Source organism: Oculina patagonica, chromosome 2, assembly GCF_052425735.1.
Source record: "Oculina patagonica isolate OP01 chromosome 2, crgOcupat, whole genome shotgun sequence".
Taxonomy (NCBI): Eukaryota; Metazoa; Cnidaria; class Anthozoa; order Scleractinia; family Oculinidae; genus Oculina; species Oculina patagonica.
The window spans coordinates 33,230,192-33,251,381 of NC_135759.1; the positions used below are offsets into that span (position 1 = coordinate 33,230,192).

At 40.4% G+C, this 21,190-nt stretch overlaps 1 protein-coding gene across 2 annotated transcripts in view; it reads right to left on the bottom strand.

The window, feature by feature from the left end:
• Window positions 1–21,190, bottom strand: part of LOC144644277 (uncharacterized) — an 89,380-nt gene that overhangs the window by 42,724 nt on the left and 25,466 nt on the right. The window contains exons 31-52 of one of the 2 annotated variants that reach the window (XM_078503728.1): window positions 20,952–21,083; window positions 19,817–20,323; window positions 18,815–19,327; window positions 16,814–16,948; window positions 15,804–16,305; window positions 15,129–15,298; window positions 14,192–14,671; window positions 13,347–13,655; window positions 12,710–12,763; window positions 11,730–12,233; window positions 10,980–11,126; window positions 9,865–9,894; window positions 8,990–9,463; window positions 8,751–8,780; window positions 7,754–8,236; window positions 7,509–7,556; window positions 6,030–6,503; window positions 4,658–4,687; window positions 4,016–4,498; window positions 3,781–3,819; window positions 3,188–3,310; window positions 1,668–2,180 (exon numbers count right to left, since the gene is read on the bottom strand). In XM_078503728.1, the coding sequence (XP_078359854.1) occupies window positions 1,668–2,180; window positions 3,188–3,310; window positions 3,781–3,819; window positions 4,016–4,498; window positions 4,658–4,687; window positions 6,030–6,503; window positions 7,509–7,556; window positions 7,754–8,236; window positions 8,751–8,780; window positions 8,990–9,463; window positions 9,865–9,894; window positions 10,980–11,126; window positions 11,730–12,233; window positions 12,710–12,763; window positions 13,347–13,655; window positions 14,192–14,671; window positions 15,129–15,298; window positions 15,804–16,305; window positions 16,814–16,948; window positions 18,815–19,327; window positions 19,817–20,323; window positions 20,952–21,083 (6,180 nt within the window). Of the gene's footprint in view, window positions 1–1,667; window positions 2,181–3,187; window positions 3,311–3,780; window positions 3,820–4,015; window positions 4,499–4,657; window positions 4,688–6,029; window positions 6,504–7,508; window positions 7,557–7,753; window positions 8,237–8,750; window positions 8,781–8,989; window positions 9,464–9,864; window positions 9,895–10,979; window positions 11,127–11,729; window positions 12,234–12,709; window positions 12,764–13,346; window positions 13,656–14,191; window positions 14,672–15,128; window positions 15,303–15,803; window positions 16,306–16,813; window positions 16,949–18,814; window positions 19,328–19,816; window positions 20,324–20,951; window positions 21,084–21,190 lie in introns of both variants that reach the window. The other variant, XM_078503727.1, reaches the window with a different exon arrangement.

Genomic DNA, 21,190 nt, shown 5'->3' on the forward strand with positions numbered 1-21,190 from the left:
GCGTGTCAACAATTGATTACAGTCAACTTTCGCCTTGCGGACACCCCGCTATTGCGGACTCTCGCTATTGCGGACGACATCCAGATCCCGGGCAAAAGAGGTTTGACTGGAAATGACTCTCGCTATTTCGGACTCTCGCTGTAGCGGACACTAAACAAAGGCCTTGTGTTAAAGGAAATTCAATGCAAAGACGGCTTGGATTGATTTATACCCGAGAGAACTTGAGCATGGAATTAATTCTCCTAAGGGTACAATAAGGGCACTTTTTTTTTCGATACAGTTTTGTTTTTGTTTTCAGGAATTGGAAAATGTATTGTTACTTACGTCTTCGTCGTCTTACTCTTCTGCCACGCCTTCCACCTGAAACCAAATAAAAACAAAATCTCATGAGCCGAAAAACTAGAAATATGCACCTACTTGGAAGAAAATAAAGTACGCAGACAAATTGAAGAAGATGTTCTGAAGCAAAGAAGATACCCACGAGAAAAAACAGCAGGTTCCGTCATTCAAACCGCATTCTTTTTATCAACTAGCTAAACGTCTGGTCATCTCGGCGACCGCTTCATTCATCAGTGTTCATACGATATTATTTTGGTGGCCCACGCATTTTGGGTATCGAAGATCCGTACGAAAATGTACTTCGCTTTGCTTTAGTTACAGCTGTCTGTAAGCTGCAACGTTGCAGATCATTGTATACTTACGCCGTCTTCGTCTTCGTCGTCGACGTCGTCGCCTTTCGTCGTCGTCGTCGTCTTCGCCTTCTTCGTCTTCGTTTTCGTCTTCGGCCTACAGAAAGATAAACCAAAATCGATGAGAATGTTTCTTTGTGTGAATAGCATCTCTGTACGGTTGTGCGTATAAAGGTGTGATCGATAGAAAACTCGCAGTACTAAAGAATACCAAATTTCAAGTGTACAAGAAACAACGAATAAAAGCCACTGAAAAAAGATATCGCACTGTAAAGCAAAGCATGCAGTTTATAAATCTAACAGGAAGTTAATAAAGTTGTCTTCATGAAGAATTGAAACATTCTCTACTAAAAACTTTAAAACTGCGAGCCTTTGGCTGTTCGAACTACAGCCTTCGAAGGGTAAAAATATAAAATAACAATGGGTGAGAAAAAATTTAAATATAAAAATTCTGAATGGAAATGACCATTTGTTAAAAAGGATATTACATTGTCCGGGGAGTAGATGGTAATACTATTCCGCGTTAGGAATTGTGTGCCAAGATTCAAGGACCTTTCGTATACGAAAACCTCTTTTGTCAATAAGTTTTATGCAGAATGTTTTTTCGCCCTGGTTTTTACCCATCAAAGTTTGTAGATCGAACAGCCTAAAGCTCGTCATTTTTAAGGTTTTAGGCACACAACGTTTTAGAATTCTTCATCATGTTTCATCTTGGTTGTTTTCGGAAACGATACCATCCTTCACATCTTCGCTCTACCCCTTTACTTGCAACAACAGAAACATTAACTGTTGGTTGTTATATTATGGAGCGCGCTTCGAACACAAGGAGATGTTGTATTTTATCCTTGTTCCTGGCGGTAACGCTGAATGAAACATATATTTTAATAAAAGCTTATTTCTTACCAGAGATTGCAAATCTGCCGTCTCCTCAATTGTAAGCAAGTACTGTACAGAAAAAAAAAATAGTTGTCTCTTTACCTTTTACGCGGCGTTTCCTCCCATATCGCACACGCCTGCCTCTCGACCACTTTCGTTGGAATCTAATCTGGAACCGCCTTCCTCTTCTCCTTACTACAAGTTTTCGTCCACTATAACGCATGTAATAAAATCGTCGACGTCTTACAGAGATCCATCTCTTACCGAGCCGAATATAATTTCTCTTTCCTCGACGTTTCACGTATCTCCATTTTCGAAGGAACCGTATTTGGTACTTAGACGTTCTGCTGAAGACAGGCCACTTTCGGCCGCGATAGATGACGCGGTACACCCGACCGTACCGTCTTACGCGGAGCCACACCCGACCGTATTTCAAGTACCAAATGCCGCGTCTACGTTTTAATGGTCTCCAACCTCTCAAGAAGTACACTCGGGATCGTCTTCCACGGCGTCGGATGCGGTAGCGTCGTTTTCTGTAACGAACGTACCATCGCCTTCTCCCTGATCTCACGCGTCGGCGTTTACCGCGGAACAGAAGTCTGCGACCACGCCATCCTAGGGAGTTAAAACAATTTCTTGTTAAATTTCACGTGTGCTGTGGTTCAACCTTGGATTGGACAGGCTCTTTCTTGCATAGTATATTAAATAAGAGACATCTTTATCCGCCGTAATTTTGCATTTATTTTCATTGTAAAGAAAACAAATCATTTGAATATCATTAAAACACGCGTTGAGATCATTTAAAATATAGATATTAAACGAAAACAATCCGATTGCAGTAACAACAAACCCTTTACGATGATGAGATTCAAAGTTACAGGTCTTCAAAGTAACTGATGTAAAAAAGCCAAACTTTGTCTTTGAACGATTTTACGAAGAGTGTAAAAAAAACTCGAGCCAAAGTGTTCACTCTGACCAATTATAAAGGACCCAGACAGTCCAGTGAACCCAATCAAACCGGCCTTGAATCGAATACATGTAGCCGGCAGGAAGCGCGGGGAGACGTGCGTGAGCGAGTCATGATTGGTTTTGCTTTTACGTCCTATCAATTAAAAGTGATGGGAAGTTTTTCAAAAAAATAATAAGCGTAGTAGTGCAAAACCAAAGGAAACACGAATTACAATTTACATTTTACGTTCAAGTGCAAATCGCTCTATCAGACAAGAAATTACTCTGGTACTCTGGTAATAGCTCCTTTGATTCAGTAAAACCGATTTCAGAAAAAGTGTCAAAAAAGTATTTCCAAAATTCATGCAAATACTTGTTTAAGAATTGGTCCATTCAGGAAGTCAGCGTAACTTAGATATATATTTCATTAAAAACCGACTGATTGTCAATTTTGTGAAGATTGATCATTATGTCAAGAGCGCTTTTAAACACTGAGAAAGACGGGAAAATCGTGACCATTTGGTAGCCCACCGGCTGATTCTTGCCCAGTCGTCTTTTAAGAGAAAATTTTAAGAAGCATAAATAGGGGATGAGTCAGAGTCGTACCGAGCATTTTAAGTAATTACATTATTAAAAGCCGGTTTCCACTGTTTAGAGACATAAGGTACACCTACTTCTTTTGTATCGCCTTATTCGACGTCTCCTTCTTCTACGCTTTATTCTACGCCGTCTGCGTCGTCGTCTTCGTCGTCTTCGACGCCGTCTTCTGCGTTTGCTTATTCTTCTTCCTCTCCTTCCTTTAAAAAAAAAATAACCGATTAATGCAGAAAATAAATTTTAAAAACAATTTCCTCACCCATATTATTGCATTCCATATTTAGTAGCCCGGTAATAATCACAAAGCCGTACCTTCTCTGTTTTCTGAGCAAAGCCCATCCAAGTTATCTGAAGTACCAAGCTTTACCAAATACCGGTACCATTGTCAATGTTACATAATGTATTGGGGAAGGGAGAACGAAATTTTCATAGAAAATAAGGGAGACCAAGAAAGAACCAGATGTATTGTTCCCGATTTAAGGTGACCATCGTAAAAGTTTAAAGGCGCTTAAAGCCTTATTCAAGAAAAATCACAGTAGACCGCTTAGTCCGAGATGTTAGCATTTGTTAGCAAGTTGGTATCAGGCGAGCGGGAAATTGAAATACGTTAGATCATTCATTAAAATGTGCTGTATATCTAAATAGGTAAAAATGAAATCGTTCTACTTACGTCTTCGTCTTCGATAGCGCCGTCGTCGTTTTCGACGAACTAAGAAAACAAAGAATAATAATTTCAGGGTTGCGCAATTAGAAACATTGCCACATATACAGCATCCTCTTGTCTCTACCTTGTTTTCTTGTGCCAACATGGCCGAATACCTATCCCAGGCTTTTGCCATGGCAGAAGAATTTCAATGAACAAACTTTCATGTATTAAAAAGAATAAGGTTGTCAAATAAACATACCTCTGGTAGGTCTGCTGATCCGCTTCCATTTCCTTCGCCATCGCAATCTCCAAAATCCCTTTCTTCTCTTTAACAGAAGTTTCTTTCCTCCGTAACGGACATAGCGCTTGACTCTACATCCCAATCTCCTCCATTTTCTTCCAATCTTCACCCGCCACTTTTTACGACGATATATGATTCCTACACGTCGACGTTTGTAGATTAGTTTTAATGTAAACCGTCGAATGACCATCCACCGTCTTCGTACACGGAATCTCCAATAGCGGCCGACTTTACGGACTGGACGCCAACGACGTCCGTAGCGGACGTATCGTTTTCTTCCTCTGAACTTTATTTTTATCCATTTACGTCTGAAGTACATAACTAAGTTTCGTCGCACTTTCGGCACTCTGTATCGACGTCTTCCTATTTTGAACGACCATCTGCGAACACGTCTTAACCGAAGTTTGCGCTTTCGGAATAAAACGATCTTGCGACGTCGACCTGACAAAAAAGAGATCAAAACTTCTCTCAAAACTGTTGACAAAATAGATAGATCAAGGAATGAATTATTGAATTTTGGAAGGGATATTGCTTTTAAATGAAAGTGGTGGGGGTTTTCATGTCTCATAGAAGTTTAAAAAATATTGTTGTGATACTCACGTCGAGGGAGCTTTTTTCGTCTGTAACGACCTGCCGTAATAAAGAAAAAAATATACATTTAGTACCTTGCTTGATCTTAACACGCTAACGAACAAAAATCAGATGCCAACTGTGAAAAAAGCTTTAATATTACGTTATCTGACTGAAAAAAAAAAACAGCAACCTAGATGTAGACCGACTTGTATCAGGCCACTCCATTTCACGCTCCTACAAATCCAAAAGCCCAAACACCGGCAAACGACAGGAACGATGGTGGTCTACTTTTTGTTTGGAAAAGATGTCAACAAGTGATATATGCAAATAAAACAACTGCCCATGAAACAATAAAGACTTAAAAACAGTCTGAAGAGGCTTTGCGTGCGATTTACTGTCTTCTAAATAATACGTTTTTAAATAATTGTTTGAAGAGGGGTAATTTTTTAAATAAATCAAAGAGTTCTTCGAGCCACGACTAAATTTTTTCCGCTAAGTTTAAAAGTTTAGTTTTCATTCCTTGAAAATATATCAGCAGAAGGTGATTCAAACATTTCTTTGATGCACACGATAACAGATAAACAGCGAAATGTCTATTAAATTGATATAAGATATTTTCGTCTCACGTGACTTAGCAGTCTGATTAGCACTCTCGTGTAGGCATCTGACTAAGCAGTGAGAGGTCGCGAGATCGAATCCCAGAGGTATCAGTTTTTTTTTTCTTTTTTTTAACCCGTAGCACTAAAATGGTTTGTTTATTATATCGCTCCGTAGGTATGCACTGCAGAATAATTTACATGTAAGCCGTTAAGTACTAACGCTGTAAATAAATATATCAGAACATAAAGACTGATTCAGGTACTAATGTAATTGTGCTGTTACATCTGAAACGCTTTTCCTTTTCTTGCGAACAAGCAGCCACGCACTCGACTTTAGCCAACGCTCTGGTTTCTAGATAGATCCATCGTTAATGAAGCTTATGTGAAACCCGATCTAGTTTTCGAATGCTCCTACATGTACGACGCTAGCTCGACAGATACATACGAAAGAGATCGATCGTTACATCGCTTTTGCGGCTCTCAATGTCCACTTTTTCGGCGGTCGAATACTTTCCACACATAATTGTCAGCCTTATTTTGTTTCGTTGCTTCTCGTTTTTCTTGTAAACCCCTTTAAATTTAAAAGGCCGCCTTTATACGGCCGTCTTCCTACACTCTTTCTTCAAGTATATCTGCTGGTCAGCGGATTTGCAGTGAGAAGTTTACAGATGATGGACCGACCGACCGACCGACCAACGAGTGCCGTTCGGCTAACCACTAAACTTCCTGAATTAAAACTTCAGTCGTAAAAAAGGTTATTACATCAACTGTATAATTATCTATTATTTCGTAGTACTTACGAATTCGGATTTTCTTCCATCTCCTTCCAAAACGGGCTTTCCATGTTCTACCTCTTCTCTTCAGCCATACTTTCTTTCTTCTGTACCGCACGAAACGCCTTATGCCACAAAGTATGGGTCTCCATCTTTTCTTAGTATACAAACGCCATCCTCTACGGACTCGCTTGATTCTCTTGTAGCGGCGACCGATACGAAGCCTCAGCTTAAAGCGTCGAAGACGTTTCCAGCGGCGATTCAATCGGAATCTCCAATATCGTCCACGGCGTCTCAAACGGCACCAACGTCTGCCAACGCGGATCTTCCATGTTTTTCGTTTCCTTATCACCCTTGTATACCTCTTCCTGTAACGCACATATAGACGCCTTCTCATTCGGCGAATCCTGATGACTTTTCTATTGATTCGTATTTTCCATTTTCGGTAGCGTCTTACACGCAGTCTTCGTTTTCCGAGTTTGACGTAACGGCGCCGTGGACCTGCAGTGAGTTCGTTTAGATACAAATTGTATAAGCACTGACTGTTGGGGTGGTTGGCTATGACAATTATCGGTTAAATTGCAGGTATTGTAACATCTAAGAAGTAAAACTAGTGGTAACCACAGGTTAGAAAGTACGGGCCTAGATATACATTAAAAAAAGCTACATTAGCCAGACACCTGACAACGTCAGTTTAAGTTTAGCACGCTTGTCATGGCCAGTTGTCAGTTAATGTTTAACTTACAATGTTAAGTAGTCAAGTACAGTTTTACTTTACCTCCGGCATAGGCGCATAAATCACGCATTTTTAGGATTTAAGGATGACGCTATTCCTACGTAATTGGTGGCATCATTCCGACACCATCAATCCGTAAGCCATGTGACTTAACAAGGATAGTCCTTTTTACGCCATAGTTTTGAAAATACAGCAAATTCTGCCAGGAGGACGGAAAAATGAAATATCTTTCCCGAAACTGGCGATGCCACCCATCATTTATCCAAATTTGATAGAAGGGTTTAAAAGATAATAAAAACAACAATAGAAAAGGGAGAGAAAGAAGAAATTTAAAACGCAAGTAAACTTTTAGCTTGCAATCAGATTTATGCGAAATTCCAGATTTTGTACTATAAATCTACCCTCGCATATGGTCCAATGAAGTGGAGTAATAACTCCCATCTTAATTCGTCCCCTAAGGGAAAAGAATGTTTTTATTTACAGCAGAAACTTTTTTTGAGTAGATTTTGCTGTTGATTTTAGATATTTTATTTAACCTGATAGTTGCTTACCCGCATAATCTGACTGCATTCGAAAACGGACACATCGGTAAAATGAAACCCCGTTTAGATCATTATCGTTATATTATTATTATATTATTTGGGCGGACCGTCCGCAAACTCATTAAAAGTGCCTTATTGAGAGAAACAGTAAAGTCAAGTCAAACGTAAACGATATAAAAAAACTTATACCTAAGCCAATCAGAAAATACACTCTAACTGACTACTTACGTCTTCTACGTCTTCGTTTTCCATAACGTCGACCTCTTCTTCGTCGAACTACACGTAAAAACGAAAAAAAATTTTAATGAGCCTGTAAGCTAGCAAAAACGAGACAAGGCCTGGTATAATTATTACTTTCACTGATGTTCTATCAAATGTTCGCCATAAACGGAACTCGTTTAATTTTATAGAGGACTGTAAGTCGGGCTAAGTTATCGGGCTGGCGTAGTGGAGAGAAACGAAGTGAAACATACCTTTACGCGGTCTGCTGATTCGCTTCCATTTCCTTCGCCATCGCACTCTCCAAAATCCCTTTCTTCTCTTCAACGCGAGTTTCTTTCCTCTGTAACGGACATAGCGCTTCACTCTACATCCCAATTTCCTCCATTTCCTACCAATCTTCACCCGCCACTTTCTGCGACGATATCTAATTCCTACGCGACGACCCTTGTAGGTAACCTTTAGTGTAAACCGTCGAATGACCATCCATCGTCTTCGTACACGGAATCTCCAATAGCGGCCGACTTTACGGACTGGACGCCAACGACGTCCGTAGCGGACATATCTTTTCCTTCCTCTGAACTTTATCCTTATCCATTTACGTCTGAAGTACATAACTAATCTTCGCCGCACTCTCGGCACTTTGTATCGACGTCTTCCTATTTTGAACGACCATCTGCGAACACGTCTTAACCGAAGTTTGCGTTTTCGGAATCTAACGATCTTGCGACGTCGACCTGCCAAAAAATTGATCAAAGCAAGAGGATTAACCACTTATCTTTAATGAATAGATACATTGTTCTCATATACTCCTGCGTTAGACAGCAAAATGTCAGCCATGAATTTCTCAATATGACCTGGGCCCGGTTGCATAAAAATACATGGGATTTTCTGCAGCCATTTCCTGTGCTCTGAGGAGTTTTCTCCCGTGCTTATAAGAATAAATCGGGAGAAAAAGTACCAAAGAGCACTGGAAAAACCAAAACGCTTTGAAAACATTCACCGGAACGCAGGGAGCTGTTGCAGAAACCGCCCCCAATTTTAAGTATTTTTATGTAGCCGGACCCTGGTGCTTACTTAGCATGGGTTCCAGCCTTGTTCATTATAAGAAGGCGGGTTATTTTTTCGAAAGAAAATACATTACTTAAGTAAATAATAACACAACGGACTAGGAGCAACATCTTTTTCTAGCCCCTTTCCTATTCAGTTCATGAACTAAAGTTGATGAAGAACTGTCAAACAAATACTTACGTCGTGGGAACCTTTTTCGTCTGTAACGACCTGCCACAATAACGAAAGAAAAAGTCAGTAAATCGCGTGAATGCACATATATTCGAGCACAAAGTGCGACTAGACCGTCCCACTTCCATTTCCTACAAATCGAAAGGTCAAAACAACACAATAGAAAATATATACCTACAAGGTTTCTGGATAGATCAGTAGAGTCTATAGTTTCAAGTTACGTCAAGAAAGTTTTTTTTCAAACTTACGAATTCGGATTTTCTTCCATCTCCTTCCAAAGCGGGCTTTCCATTTTCCACCTCTTCTCCTCAGCCATACTTTCTTTCTTCCGTACCGTACAAAACGCCGTATGCCACAAATTATAGGTCTCCATCTTTTCTTAGTATACAAACGCCATCCTCTACGGACCCGCTTGATTTTCTTGTAGCGGCGACCGATACGAAGCCTCAGCTTAAAGCGTCGAAGACGTTTCCAGCGGCGATTTAATCGGAATCTCCAATATCGTCCACGGCGTCTCAAACGGCACCAACGTCTGCCAACGCGGATCTTCCATGTTTTACGTTTCCTTATCACCCTTGTATACCTCTTCTTGTAACGCACATATAGACGCCTTCTCATTCGGCGAATCCTGATGACTTTTCTATTGATTCGTATTCTCCATTTTCGGGAACGTCTTACACGCAGTCTTTGTTTGCCGAGTTTGACGTAACGGCGCCTTCGACCTGCAGTGAGTATATTTAAATAAACAGGTATAAGCAATATGCCTGCTGTACATAGTTCTTTTTTTTCAATGGTTAAAGTATTTCTTGTTAGTTTGTTTAATAATGCTTTTGAATGATTCGCAGTTCATGTAGCTGAGACATGTGCAAAGAAGAAGATAACGAATCTGGTTAAGAATCTGCTCTAATAACTGTGAAAAGAATAAATTTGTATTATGCACTCCACCAGTCAGTTAGAAAATCGTTTTTGGGTTAAATGTCAAATGCTTTAATAGGTTTAGCTGAAGAAAAGGTGGAAAAAGAAATGTATTTCGTCTTGTTTAGCTTACGAAAAACGGCTTAGAATAATCATTTGTTAAAAACGTCAAACAAAAATATTATAAATGTCTCAGTTATATCCTTACGTCGTCGTATTCTGCGTCTTCTATAACGCCCTGCAAAATAAAAAGAATCGATAATAAGCTCATGGGTTGTTAGTTAGCACCTTTTAAATCCGATACAAAGCTGCATAAGACCAGGGCGCAGAAGGGAAAAATTCGGTATTGTCCTAAAACCAGAAAAAACCTTTTTCCGTAAAAACTGAACTGAAAATAAACAGCATTTTGTTATTTTCATTTCAAGTTAACAAAAGAAGGAAAATTGTTCACATCACAAGTTGCTGGGATTTTAAGTGACAGAACTACTACAAACCGTTTAAAAAAACTTAGTCCTGTTCAAAAAAACTTTTGTTTCCAAATGAACTCATTACACCTGAGAAACGCATTTCAGCGTACCTACCAACGAGCGCACGAGGCAATTGTGGGCTTAAAAGGTATTTTATTTGGACACCATTTCTCCAATCAGTGTATGGTCACTCCTATCAAACGTCCTAAATTAAGGAAGCGACTTGTATTTGTTGTTGTTCTATGATTTTGAGCTTCTAACCTACCCAGAAAATAGTTTTTAGGAATCTGCCGTTGATAAAAAAAATTCTTCTTTTAGTTCAAATTTCAAAGTCCTAAGCTCGACATTTAAATTCTCCTTACAGATAGGTAAAATATCTTTTAAGTAGCTTGTGAGAATTGGGTGTCACATCAAGACGCTTTTTTTTTTCATCCCCAGCCTGCATAACGATGTTTTGATATTGACCGAAAAACTAGAGGATTGTCATTTTCTCAAATTAATGGGTGTTGTCTGTACCTGTAGCACTGTCCAACCGGAGACGCAAGTTGAATAAATTTTTTAACTTGCGTTTACTTGCGTCTCCGTTTGGCCAGGACTTGTGTGCTGTTGCGTTGACTTGCAATGACTTGCGTTCACTTTGCCGGTCAAATGACCGTTTGGCTACCTAACGTAAGTCATCACAAGCGGTTTTGTTGACTGAATCTTAATGCGCACAGTGACATTGAAATGGCGTTTTTGACAACTTGTGTGCACTTGCGAGTCCGTTTGGCCACCCAACGCAAATATGTATGCAAGTTGAACTTGCGACTACTTGTGCCTCCGTTTGGTCAGAGCATTACGATACTAAAATACGTACGTCTTCGTCGTCGCCTTCCACGTCCGCGTCTTCGTCCGCCTCTCCTACGTCGTCGCCGTCTTCTTCGTCTTCGTCGTCGTCTTCTGCGTCGTCGTCTCCTTGCTCGTCTTCTTCTCCTTCTTCGAATTCGCCTTCTACGTTTTCTTGCTGCAAAATGAGACGGTTTAAGTTTGGTGAGCTTTAATAGTAGAAAGAAATATGTACTTCATTTAACGGTCAATATCAACAAAGATGTTAGAACAGTCCGCTTTTAGTAGTATGATAAACACTGAATGCATTTCATTATTAAGACTGTTTAGGCTGACGTCTATTTGCCGAGCACCAGAAATTACATCTTCCCCGGCTTTCAGTATTCAAGGCTAAGACGTGGAAAACAAAAGAAGTCATATTTAGCCTGGGTCTTGAAGCCAAGCTAGAATTTTCCTACCCTAACACACCGAGCACTCTTTAAATGAATTCAGAATGATATTCGTAGAATGAAACCCAAATTGTATAATTACTATACACCGAAACTGTGCAGATGAAAAGGCTTAGTGGACAAATCGAAGTAAAAGCACGCAACAGGTGCCAAGAGAGGGAATACGCACGTAAACCAGGTCACGTTTAAATGATTTAAAAAACTCTTTCGTTCTGATTAGATGAATCAAGTTGCATATCTATTTTTAAACGATTGTAGAGCCTAAACCATTATTAACTTTCGATGCTTAATCTAAAACCTTAAAAATAATGAAATTTCAACAGTCTACTTACAAATTCGACGTGGTCGTCTCTTTTTTATTTTCCTTTTGCGACCCCATTTTCCATGATATCTTACATACGCCACTCTTCGCTTTCTCCTTACCCGGAGGAAACGACCATGATATTTGATGCGATACGTTCGGCGACGGATAACTGGTTTCCACTTGCGCCCAAGCATCATGTACAGCCGTCTCTTCATCATCATCATGCGTGCCCAGATACGTCTGAACTTAATCATTAACTGGTTTGCCTTTATTCGGAGGCGTTGCAACCGTCGTCGGTACTTCAAATACCAGCGGCCTCTACGCTTCACAACGGGTTTCCATTTTCTTCCAAACCATATGAACCACCGACCGCGTCGCTTTTTACACGGATGCCATCTTTTCCTGAAGAATATTTTCACTTTCCGGCCGTTTCTGCGCAGTCTGTATTTACGTCTGTTGATTGTGACGTACCATTTTCTCCCGCCTTTTCTCAAGCGTCGGTAATGCCCTTTGAAGTAGACTCGTTTGCGAGCTGTTTGGGTAAAAAATAAGGAATGCAAAGTGAGACAGTGATACTGCCACTTGTACGTATTTACGGTAGGTCTGTTCTCGCGTACACGTTCGTTTAAACAAAAACATCAGCCAATCTCAAATGCATAAGCAAATGGTGCTAGTCCCGGGATCATAATTTGGACAGTATAGGTAAAGTTCGCCGCGAAAAATGCAAGAAAATAAACTATAACTAATTTTAATTAGTTATAGTTAATTTAAAAATTTTCTTTTCCAAGGGAAAAGAAAATTGGTTCGAGAAGTTGGGGGCTTCAAAAATCGGAATTTTACTGTAAACGGTGGGTCAGTTACTAAAAAACTGTTTTATTAAGTTCACGAGCGACTTAATATTTCTCGAGTTTTATCTTCCGATCAGAGTATGATAAGTGAGCTCCCTAATTCTATTTGCTTTAATTTGTGCAAAATAATAAAGAGAAGTAAGGAAATGGACACACTTACTTCTTCTTCGGCGACGTATCTTCCTTCGTCTTCTTCGTCGCCGTACTCTACGAGCTGAAGTATTTTTGATAAAAATTGTTAGAAATAATTTTAAAATGATGGGGATAACGTAATGCAGGGTGTTTTGATTTAAAAAATCTTTAAATATTTACCATCTTTTTATCTGTTTACCAGAAGCAATTCGTAGTTTTGAGGCTGGGCTCGACCACTTTGCTTTTAAGCCTCTCATTTGCTCTCAAACTGGATTTGTTACATTTTGAGATCGATCACAAAGATTACCAATCGTTTCTCGGTTCATAATCTAACCGTATTCTGGTCCACAAGTGGTTTTAAAATAAGATCAACTGACATTAAATGCGATGGTTTTTCTTTTTTGTAATATCCCTGTTCACCGAAGTGATAACTTAGTTGACCCGTTGGAAAAGAAGGGGAGTGAATATTTTTGTGAAGAAAGAACTCCGATCCCAATCCAAACGTATCCTGTAAAATTGGAACAATACAAATTGCTTAAAAGTACTTCATTGTTCACCAAAAAGTTGTCACTCCTTTGTACAATAGAAATATATTTCAAAAGGAAAAAGATTAAGGGTCACTACTAGAAATTGATCTCGGTAGCATTTGAATCGAAAATACGTACGTCTTCGTCGTCGTCTTCGTCTTCTTCCCCGATATCTTCTTCTGCGTCTTCGTCGTCTTCTTAGCCTATTCCTTCTTCTTCTTCTCCATTTTCTTCCTCTTCGCATTTTCCTCCTTCGTCTTCTCCTTCTCAACCCATATCTCCTTCTCCTTCTCCTTCTTCTTCCTCTTCGCAATTTCTTCCTTCGTCTTCTCCTTCTTAGCCCATACCTTCGTCTTCTCCTTCCTCTTCTCCCTCTTCTTCTTCTTCGCATTCTTCTTCGCCTTCTCCTTCTCAATTTTCGTCTCCTCCTTGTTCTTCTCCTCCTCGCTGTAAACAAAATGACACCAAAGTGCAATTTCACAACAAATACGTGCATATATTTTTGGTAAGCAGACAAAGGGAGCTGTGAGAGGCACCCATTTCACAGGGAGGAGAAGAGCCTTCTTTCGTTAATAGAACCCGATTGTTGTTTTGTTGTTTTGCAACAACAAAAAAACAAACAAAATTAACTTGTAACAACAAGCCACTTGCCTGAAATCTTTATTTATCCACAGTGTTCAAAACATTAATTCACCCACAAGATGTCAATACAAAACGCGATGTGTGAGAAGGAGAATAAAGGAAAGGGGAGCTTATAAACGAGCGAGAAATAAACGGGGGGGGGGGATCTTAAAAAAGCTTTTTGTGTACTTGGAAAAACTTAGGCTTTCGGCAATGACATCGAGCCGAATACTTTCCTAACAGATCCTCTCACCCAGGCAAAACGCTCAATGTCTTTATTCTAATCAATTTCTCACTGGTTCCCATTAATACACCAGCATGGTAAGAGTGAATGTTGTGTTGAATCTATCACATTCTGTTACCTTTTCTGGCCTTTCCATAGCGACCTCGATATCGTATTCGGTAACGCCGACCTTTCCTCTTTACCACCAATCGTTTTCCACGGAATCGAATGACATAACGCCTTCTTCGTCTCATAAGCCTCCAGCGGCGTCTGAAGTAAATGCGATATCTTCGTCCGGTACATTTCACTGGTCGCCACTTCCTCTGGAAACGGATGTTAAAAGTGCGTGGAGTCCTTGGCAGACGGATGTACCGTCTGTTTCTGCGGATCGTCCATTGGCGTCCACGGCGGTAGATGCGTTGCCATGTTCTGATATGGATATACCAAATGTTTCGGATGCGTCTCAGTGGTCTCCATCGTCTTAGGTACTTGATCCTCATCCTCTTTCCGCCTCGGCGGACTCTATACCTTATTCCCTTCACTTTGAAAATTAATCGACTTCTCCACCGCCTTAAAATGCGTGATTTTCCCTTGAAGTAGACTTTACGTCGCCTCCAGCCTAACAGAAATAATCACGAGGTAATGAAACCATTATAGAGCAAACGTAAAGCGTAAATCTTCGATATTTTTCGACGTTTTTTTTTTTTTTTTTTTTATCGCCACACCTTCCCAGATTCCCTCCCCTAGCTCATTTCCGGTGTAATCTGAACGTTTTGGTCGAGGGCAAAAAGACCCACTTTGAGTTGCGAAATCCAACTTTGAGGCTCAAAAAATACTACAGAAGAGCGCTTTTGATCTCTGAAACCCGCACATCTGTATTAATTAAGAAATAAACAAGCAAAATGACTTTTTTGTTCAGCGGCACTTTAAACGGGAACAAAAAACGTTTTCTATATGAAAGAATTGTTCTGACCATTTTTCGAACAAGGCGTAAGAGTTAATAGAAAGTACATTTAAAGTTACCCAATTTTTTAATCCAGAACGTGAAAAGAAATAAAGGCCTTCCTGATATTTACCTCTGGTGCGCTTTGTCCTCCTCTTTCTTTTTCTTCGCCTTCGTCTTCTGCGTCGCCGTCTTCTACGTGCCCTTCTTCGCCTTTTACGTCGGTTACGACGTCTTCGACGCCGTCGTCGTCGTCTTCGTCGTCTTCTTCGAATCCTACGCTTGTACCAACGCGGCCGTCGTCTGCCTAAAAGAAGAAAGCGTTTTTGGTAATAAACTTCAAATCAACGACTAATAAACCGGATACTCATTTAGTTTTTAATGTTTTAAAAACCATCAAAAACACTTTTTAGTTTAAAGGATTAGCAAGAAAATATACAAACTTCTTCGCCAAATATGCTAGAAATTTGGTTCCCTTGGTAGATTACAATTATATCTCTGTAGTCATTAGTAAAAGACGGCAGAAGATCGACTTTCTAACGTTTGTAAACAAGCCAGTTTACAACGTAGGGGCGTCACCAATAGTCTTGGCAATGCGCACAAGGTAATTATCCGCGTGTATTAAATTACTGCACGTTCGAAAGACTACCCACAGATTGAGATATTCAAACCAATTTCCTTCAAAAACACTAACACTATAGCCGTCACAGTGCTTTCAGGACGACCAAATACCACTGGGCTGTGATGGGTTGACCAACGTTACATTAACTTGCCAGCACTGAGCTTAAACACTCTGCTCATGCATTACTTACGTCTTCTTCTCCTTTTCTTCACTCTCCTCACTCTCTTCCATTTCTTGTTTACTCTGACTCGGTATTTTCCTCTCCTCACTCTCCTTACTCGGTAACGTCGTCGGCCAACTCTTACATAGCGCTTTCTACGTCTCTTGATTCGCCTCCATCTTCTTCCTATGCGCATGCTCCACCGTCGTCCACGACACCTCACCACCCGTGTGACGCCCTTGAAACGGAATCGGAGTCTCCACTTCAACCATACCGTTCTTCTTCGCCAGCGGATATAGTACCGTCGGCCACGCCGTAAAACTCGAACACGTTTTCGACCTATCTTAATAGACCATCGACCACGCCTTCGGTAAATTTGTCTGTACCGTTTGAATACTCTAATTGTAAATCTTCGGCGTTTGAATCGGCGGATTGTGATTTTTCGTTTCTTGTAACGGATGGTATATCGTCTGCGATATATTACACGGCGATAGCGACGGCGGAAGCGTATCCTGACACCACGTTTTCCTGCAAGATATTTCAACCTCAGTTAATAACAACGTAAAATATCTTTTTAGGCATTAAGTGATGGGAGCTCTTACTTATCCCTCTCCTCATCTACCGTTTTTTTTTTCTTGTGACAAATGAGCTGGCTCTTGTAAAACTGGAGTTGGAAGCGACTTCTGTGTGGTTTTACTCAGCTGGTATTTACTGTAAAAGCACGCCAACTTCGGTCGCGCCATAAGGGACGGACTACTATTTTTCAGAGAGGGGATCAAAATTTTTTTAGCGTCGTTCAGGTCCGTGGAAACAAATTTTCCGGCTGCATCATTCTGCAGACAAGGGTTTTTGATACCTGCAAACAATTTTTTGGGCTTCTTTGCTTTTGCACACAATTTTTGTCAGGATTTTTTTATCCCATTCCTAAAGATAATGGTCCGTCCCTTAGGGACGAGTTATAGGGTCTAAGTGTGGTGGCATTCACATAGAACAGAAATTTCCTCTCTTTTCTTCAACCAGATCATTGCCTACTTACGTCTTCTTCGCTTCTTTCTTCGTTTCCTTATAACTCTTCTTCGTCGCCTTCGTCGTCTTCTTCTTCGTCTTCTCCGGCGTCTGCGAATTCGTCTCCTTTTTCGTCGCCACTTACGGATCCTGTATCGTCGGCCACCTAAAAAGGTACATTGTAAACTCAATTAAATATTCCGCTTGAAGTAAAACTCGTTGTAATTCAGAGAAAAAAGGTAAAAAAATGCGGTTCTTTTGATGCCACAACGCGAACCTACAAGACTGGTATTACGATACTTCCCCTAGGTGGGATCCAGTTGTATCACAATACACTAGTACTCCCTGAAAGGATAATTGCCATTTCATCCGAAAAATTGTTTTACAAGAGAAAGGATGCATGAGTTAATGCTGAGCCACACAATGAAAAAAGTGGCATTTCTCCAACGATTGATCTCCATAAGGCAGGAAATCAAAATCTTTCGGGCTGACAAGAACCAAGTTGTGTCCAACGAAAACTGTTCCAGTCTTCGACGATGACAATAATCCATAATGTTAGAAAACGTTTTGCAGTGGTCTAGTTGTAGGACGATTAATAATGGTAATAGGACTGAGTGGAGTCCAATTCGGTCTGTAATCATACGAGTGATTAACAAAATCGGAAGACCGCGAAGCGGGAGTCCGATTTGTTTAATCACGAGTATGATTACAGACAGAATTGGACGACACGAAGTCCTGTTACCAATTAATCAAAACTATGACAAAATTTGAGAAACAAACTAACCTTTAGTCAAATGGTTTAAAGTTTTTATAAAAACTGCAAAACATAACAGTTTACTCAACAAAATGCACAACAACAGCGCGCGCAAAATGACGCGTACTGTCCAATTACACAGGCATGACGCCTAAACTGTCCTATTACACTGTCCAATTACAAGCATGACGCGTACACTGTCCTATTAGTGCTCAAATCGGGCTGCTGATAACCAATCACCCATCGAGAATTTTGTTATAGTTTTGATTAAGATGGTTTCCGCACAATTTTCGAGCAATACAGGCAAAAATAAAGTTACCAAAAAGACCTCTTAGCATGGCAACAGTTTTAGCACAGCTAACAAAAACCTGCCAAAAATTTAGCACTCAAGCTGACCCCGCGAAAGAAAAATGGATTTGAAGTTGTCTTTATTTCAGTTAAAACGGACGTCTTGCGCCAGTTCAAAATAAAATGGCGCGCGTTTAATACATTTTGTCGAGGTTTGACTTTAATTTTCTCGAGAATGCTTTAGAATTTAATTGCGGGGTCACTAAGACAAATGAATTTCGATGAGATGTTTAAAATAGTATACAAAATGTTGCCGTGCAATGAGTAGATTTTTGGTACTTAATTTTCGCACTCATTGCTCGAACTTTCAGCGGAATCCGTCTTAAATCGTCAAATCTAACCATTCTCATGGAAGGAATAGGTCCTTGGCTCTTTGATGACTCTTGTTTAAGATTACAACCTCGTGAACCGCAATTTTCGGAAATTATTTGAATGTATCACCAGTCTATTTTGAAGTTACTGGTAGTCTAAACAACACTGCGTTTCTGGCGAGTTTTAGAGATTAAAGGTTGTTAAGTCAAACGATTCAATGAGTCACAAGCCATGAATCATGAGTCTATGCAAAGTTCAATTTCAAATTAAAATTATATATTTTAAATAGAGTTGCTCTTACTAACAAAGAAAAGCTAACCGTACGAAAACCAGAGTGGAACTAACTGCAAGCAAACTGGAGTCAAACAAACCGCAAACAAAGTGAGTGCCTCTAAGCTAGTTTGTATATAGGCAAACCGTAATTCATTAGATAATAGCCTACTCAACCTAAAAATTACCTTGACTCATTGACTCATGAATCATGAAACATAGACTTATTTGACGTTTGCATAAAAAGGGGACCTTCGAATTTCAACCGCTTTTCTTTACACGCTTCAAAACAAAATTTTGTTATTGAAAAAAATCATCGCGAACTTGTTGCAGCTTTTTGTTACTTACGTCGTCGTCTTCGCCTTCTTCGTCTTCTTCTTCGTCTTCTCGCTCTCAATTTCTTCCATCGCTTCTTTATTCTCACGCGGTATCTACCTCGTCGCTTCCATATCTGGTATCTTCGACGACCTTTCTTTATGAAACGGACCACACGTTTCCCAATTCGTCTCCATTTACGTCCAATTTTAATTCTAAACCTTCTTCCGCGACATCTTACAACGCGTACGCGGCGCTTGAATCGGATCCTGAATCTCCATCTAAGATAGATCCTCTTTCTTCTCCATACAATGTAGCGCCTTCTTCCTAGTCGCCTCACTCTGCATCTTCTGCGTCCGTACCGTATATACCAGTACCTGCCTCGGCGTACTATGGGTCGAGATTTTTTACCGATTCTGATTGTTAGGCGGCCACGCCGGAAACCACGGATTTGATACTTTCGTTTTCGGTATTTTACTACCCAACGTCGGCGTTTAATTACTCGTCGGTATTTACCTCCAAAACGTACTTTTACACCGCGACGCCCTATAGAAAGAAATAACAAAGGAGTATTAAAGAAAGCTAACTTCTTTCAAGCCGACAAAAACACAGTTGTGTCAATGATATATAAGGTTTTTGTTTTTCACGATCCATTTGGTATGTTCCAAACGCACTTGCCGCTTTCTAACTCAGTGGTTGAAGCAAAAGCACGCCAAACAAAATAAAATGGCGCGCGCATCAACTATCTGTTGCCATCCGTAAATGCAAAACATTTCAAAACACACCCCCTTTATCTACTGAATAAGGCCGTGGTACTTATCTTCGCACAATTCAGTTATATGCTCTCATTTTGTTTTGGACTGTTTTCATTTTACAAACATTGCACACGGATTGCACTTCCAGTTGTTTCAAAGTGGCCTGATATATCGATTTCAGTTGAGAATAAACTTAAGCTTGAGCTCCTATTTTTGATTAGAAAGAAGAAAGAAGGGAACCGGTCGGTTACATAATAATAACAAATTACACGTGACTTACGTCTTCGCCTTCTCCTTCGCCGCCGTTTTCTGAAGACTCTTATTTTCCTTAATCTTTTTCCAATTAGCATTTTATATCTCCTTCCTCGTCTCACGATGCGGTATTTTCGGCGTCTAACCCTTATGAAGCGGATCCTGCGTCTCGTGATTCGTTTAAATTTACGGCCAAATTTAATCCTAAACCTTCCTCTGCGGCATTTAACTATGCGTTTGCGGCCCTTGAATCGGATTTGTAATCTCCATCTAAGATAGATCTTCTTTCTTCTCCATCGGATATAGCGTCTTCTACCTCGTCGCCTCACTCTGCATCGTCTACGTCTATAACGTATATACCACTTTCTGCGTCGACGTATGATGCGGCAAGTTCTCTTGTTGACTTTGATTTTGAGTCGGCGTTTCAGGAAACCACGGATTCCATATCTTCGTTTTCCAACCCTTAATGTCCAGCGTCGACGAGACCTAACACGTCGGTTTTTACCTTTGAACCGTGCAATGACACGGCGTCTCCCTATAAAAGGAAGCACAAAGACATATTTACGTTTAATAAAAGCCAAGTGGCACAACATGCTCTGCAATTTAAAAATGGCATCCTTGTCATCAGCGTCGCCATGCCATGGAGTTTTGAGACTATCGAAACCGAATTCCACCATTATGTCTATTTCTGCCAGACAAGGGTTGATCTAGCCACTCGCAGGCTCGTAGGAGTGGGGGAGGGGAGTGGGGCTGGGCCATCCCGTTTCCTCTCCTCGCCGCGTCATTTGCGTTATTTTATCACCGCCTTGCGCGGTGATATAGCGTCATAAACCAGAGCTTCGGCCGATGCGATGTCAAAAGATGGGTTGAAACAAGCATCAAAACATTATCAAATCAGAAACGCCCTTCGTAAGTACACGATAATTTAAACTTCTTCTTGAACCGCTCTGCAGAACTGCGCAAGTAATGCAATATGTTTGTGGTGCGGTTGCAGTAGCTCATTTAAGAGTTTTTTTCCTTGAACTACTTCAAATCAAGCTCTCGTTTGATAGCCTAATTAAAAAAAATAAATATCTTGATTAAGCACTCCCCCAATGCTTTTCAGGGCCAATGTAAATAAACACTGAAACAAATATTTCAAATAGTTGCTAGTTGTCACGTACTTCGTCGTCGTCGCCTTCTTCGACGTCTTTTACGTATCCTTCTCCTGCGCCGTCGACGTCGACGTCTTTTCCTCCTTATTCTTCTTTTTCGACGTCTTCGCCGTCGTCTGCGAGATCGTCTCCTGTTTACGCCTTCGAAAAAACAATTTTTACAGTTAAAAGCTGCCTCTTTCTATGAAATAGCTGTTTAAGTTAACATTGGCCGGTTACAGATATCAAAGCTTGTCGACCCGAGTCAG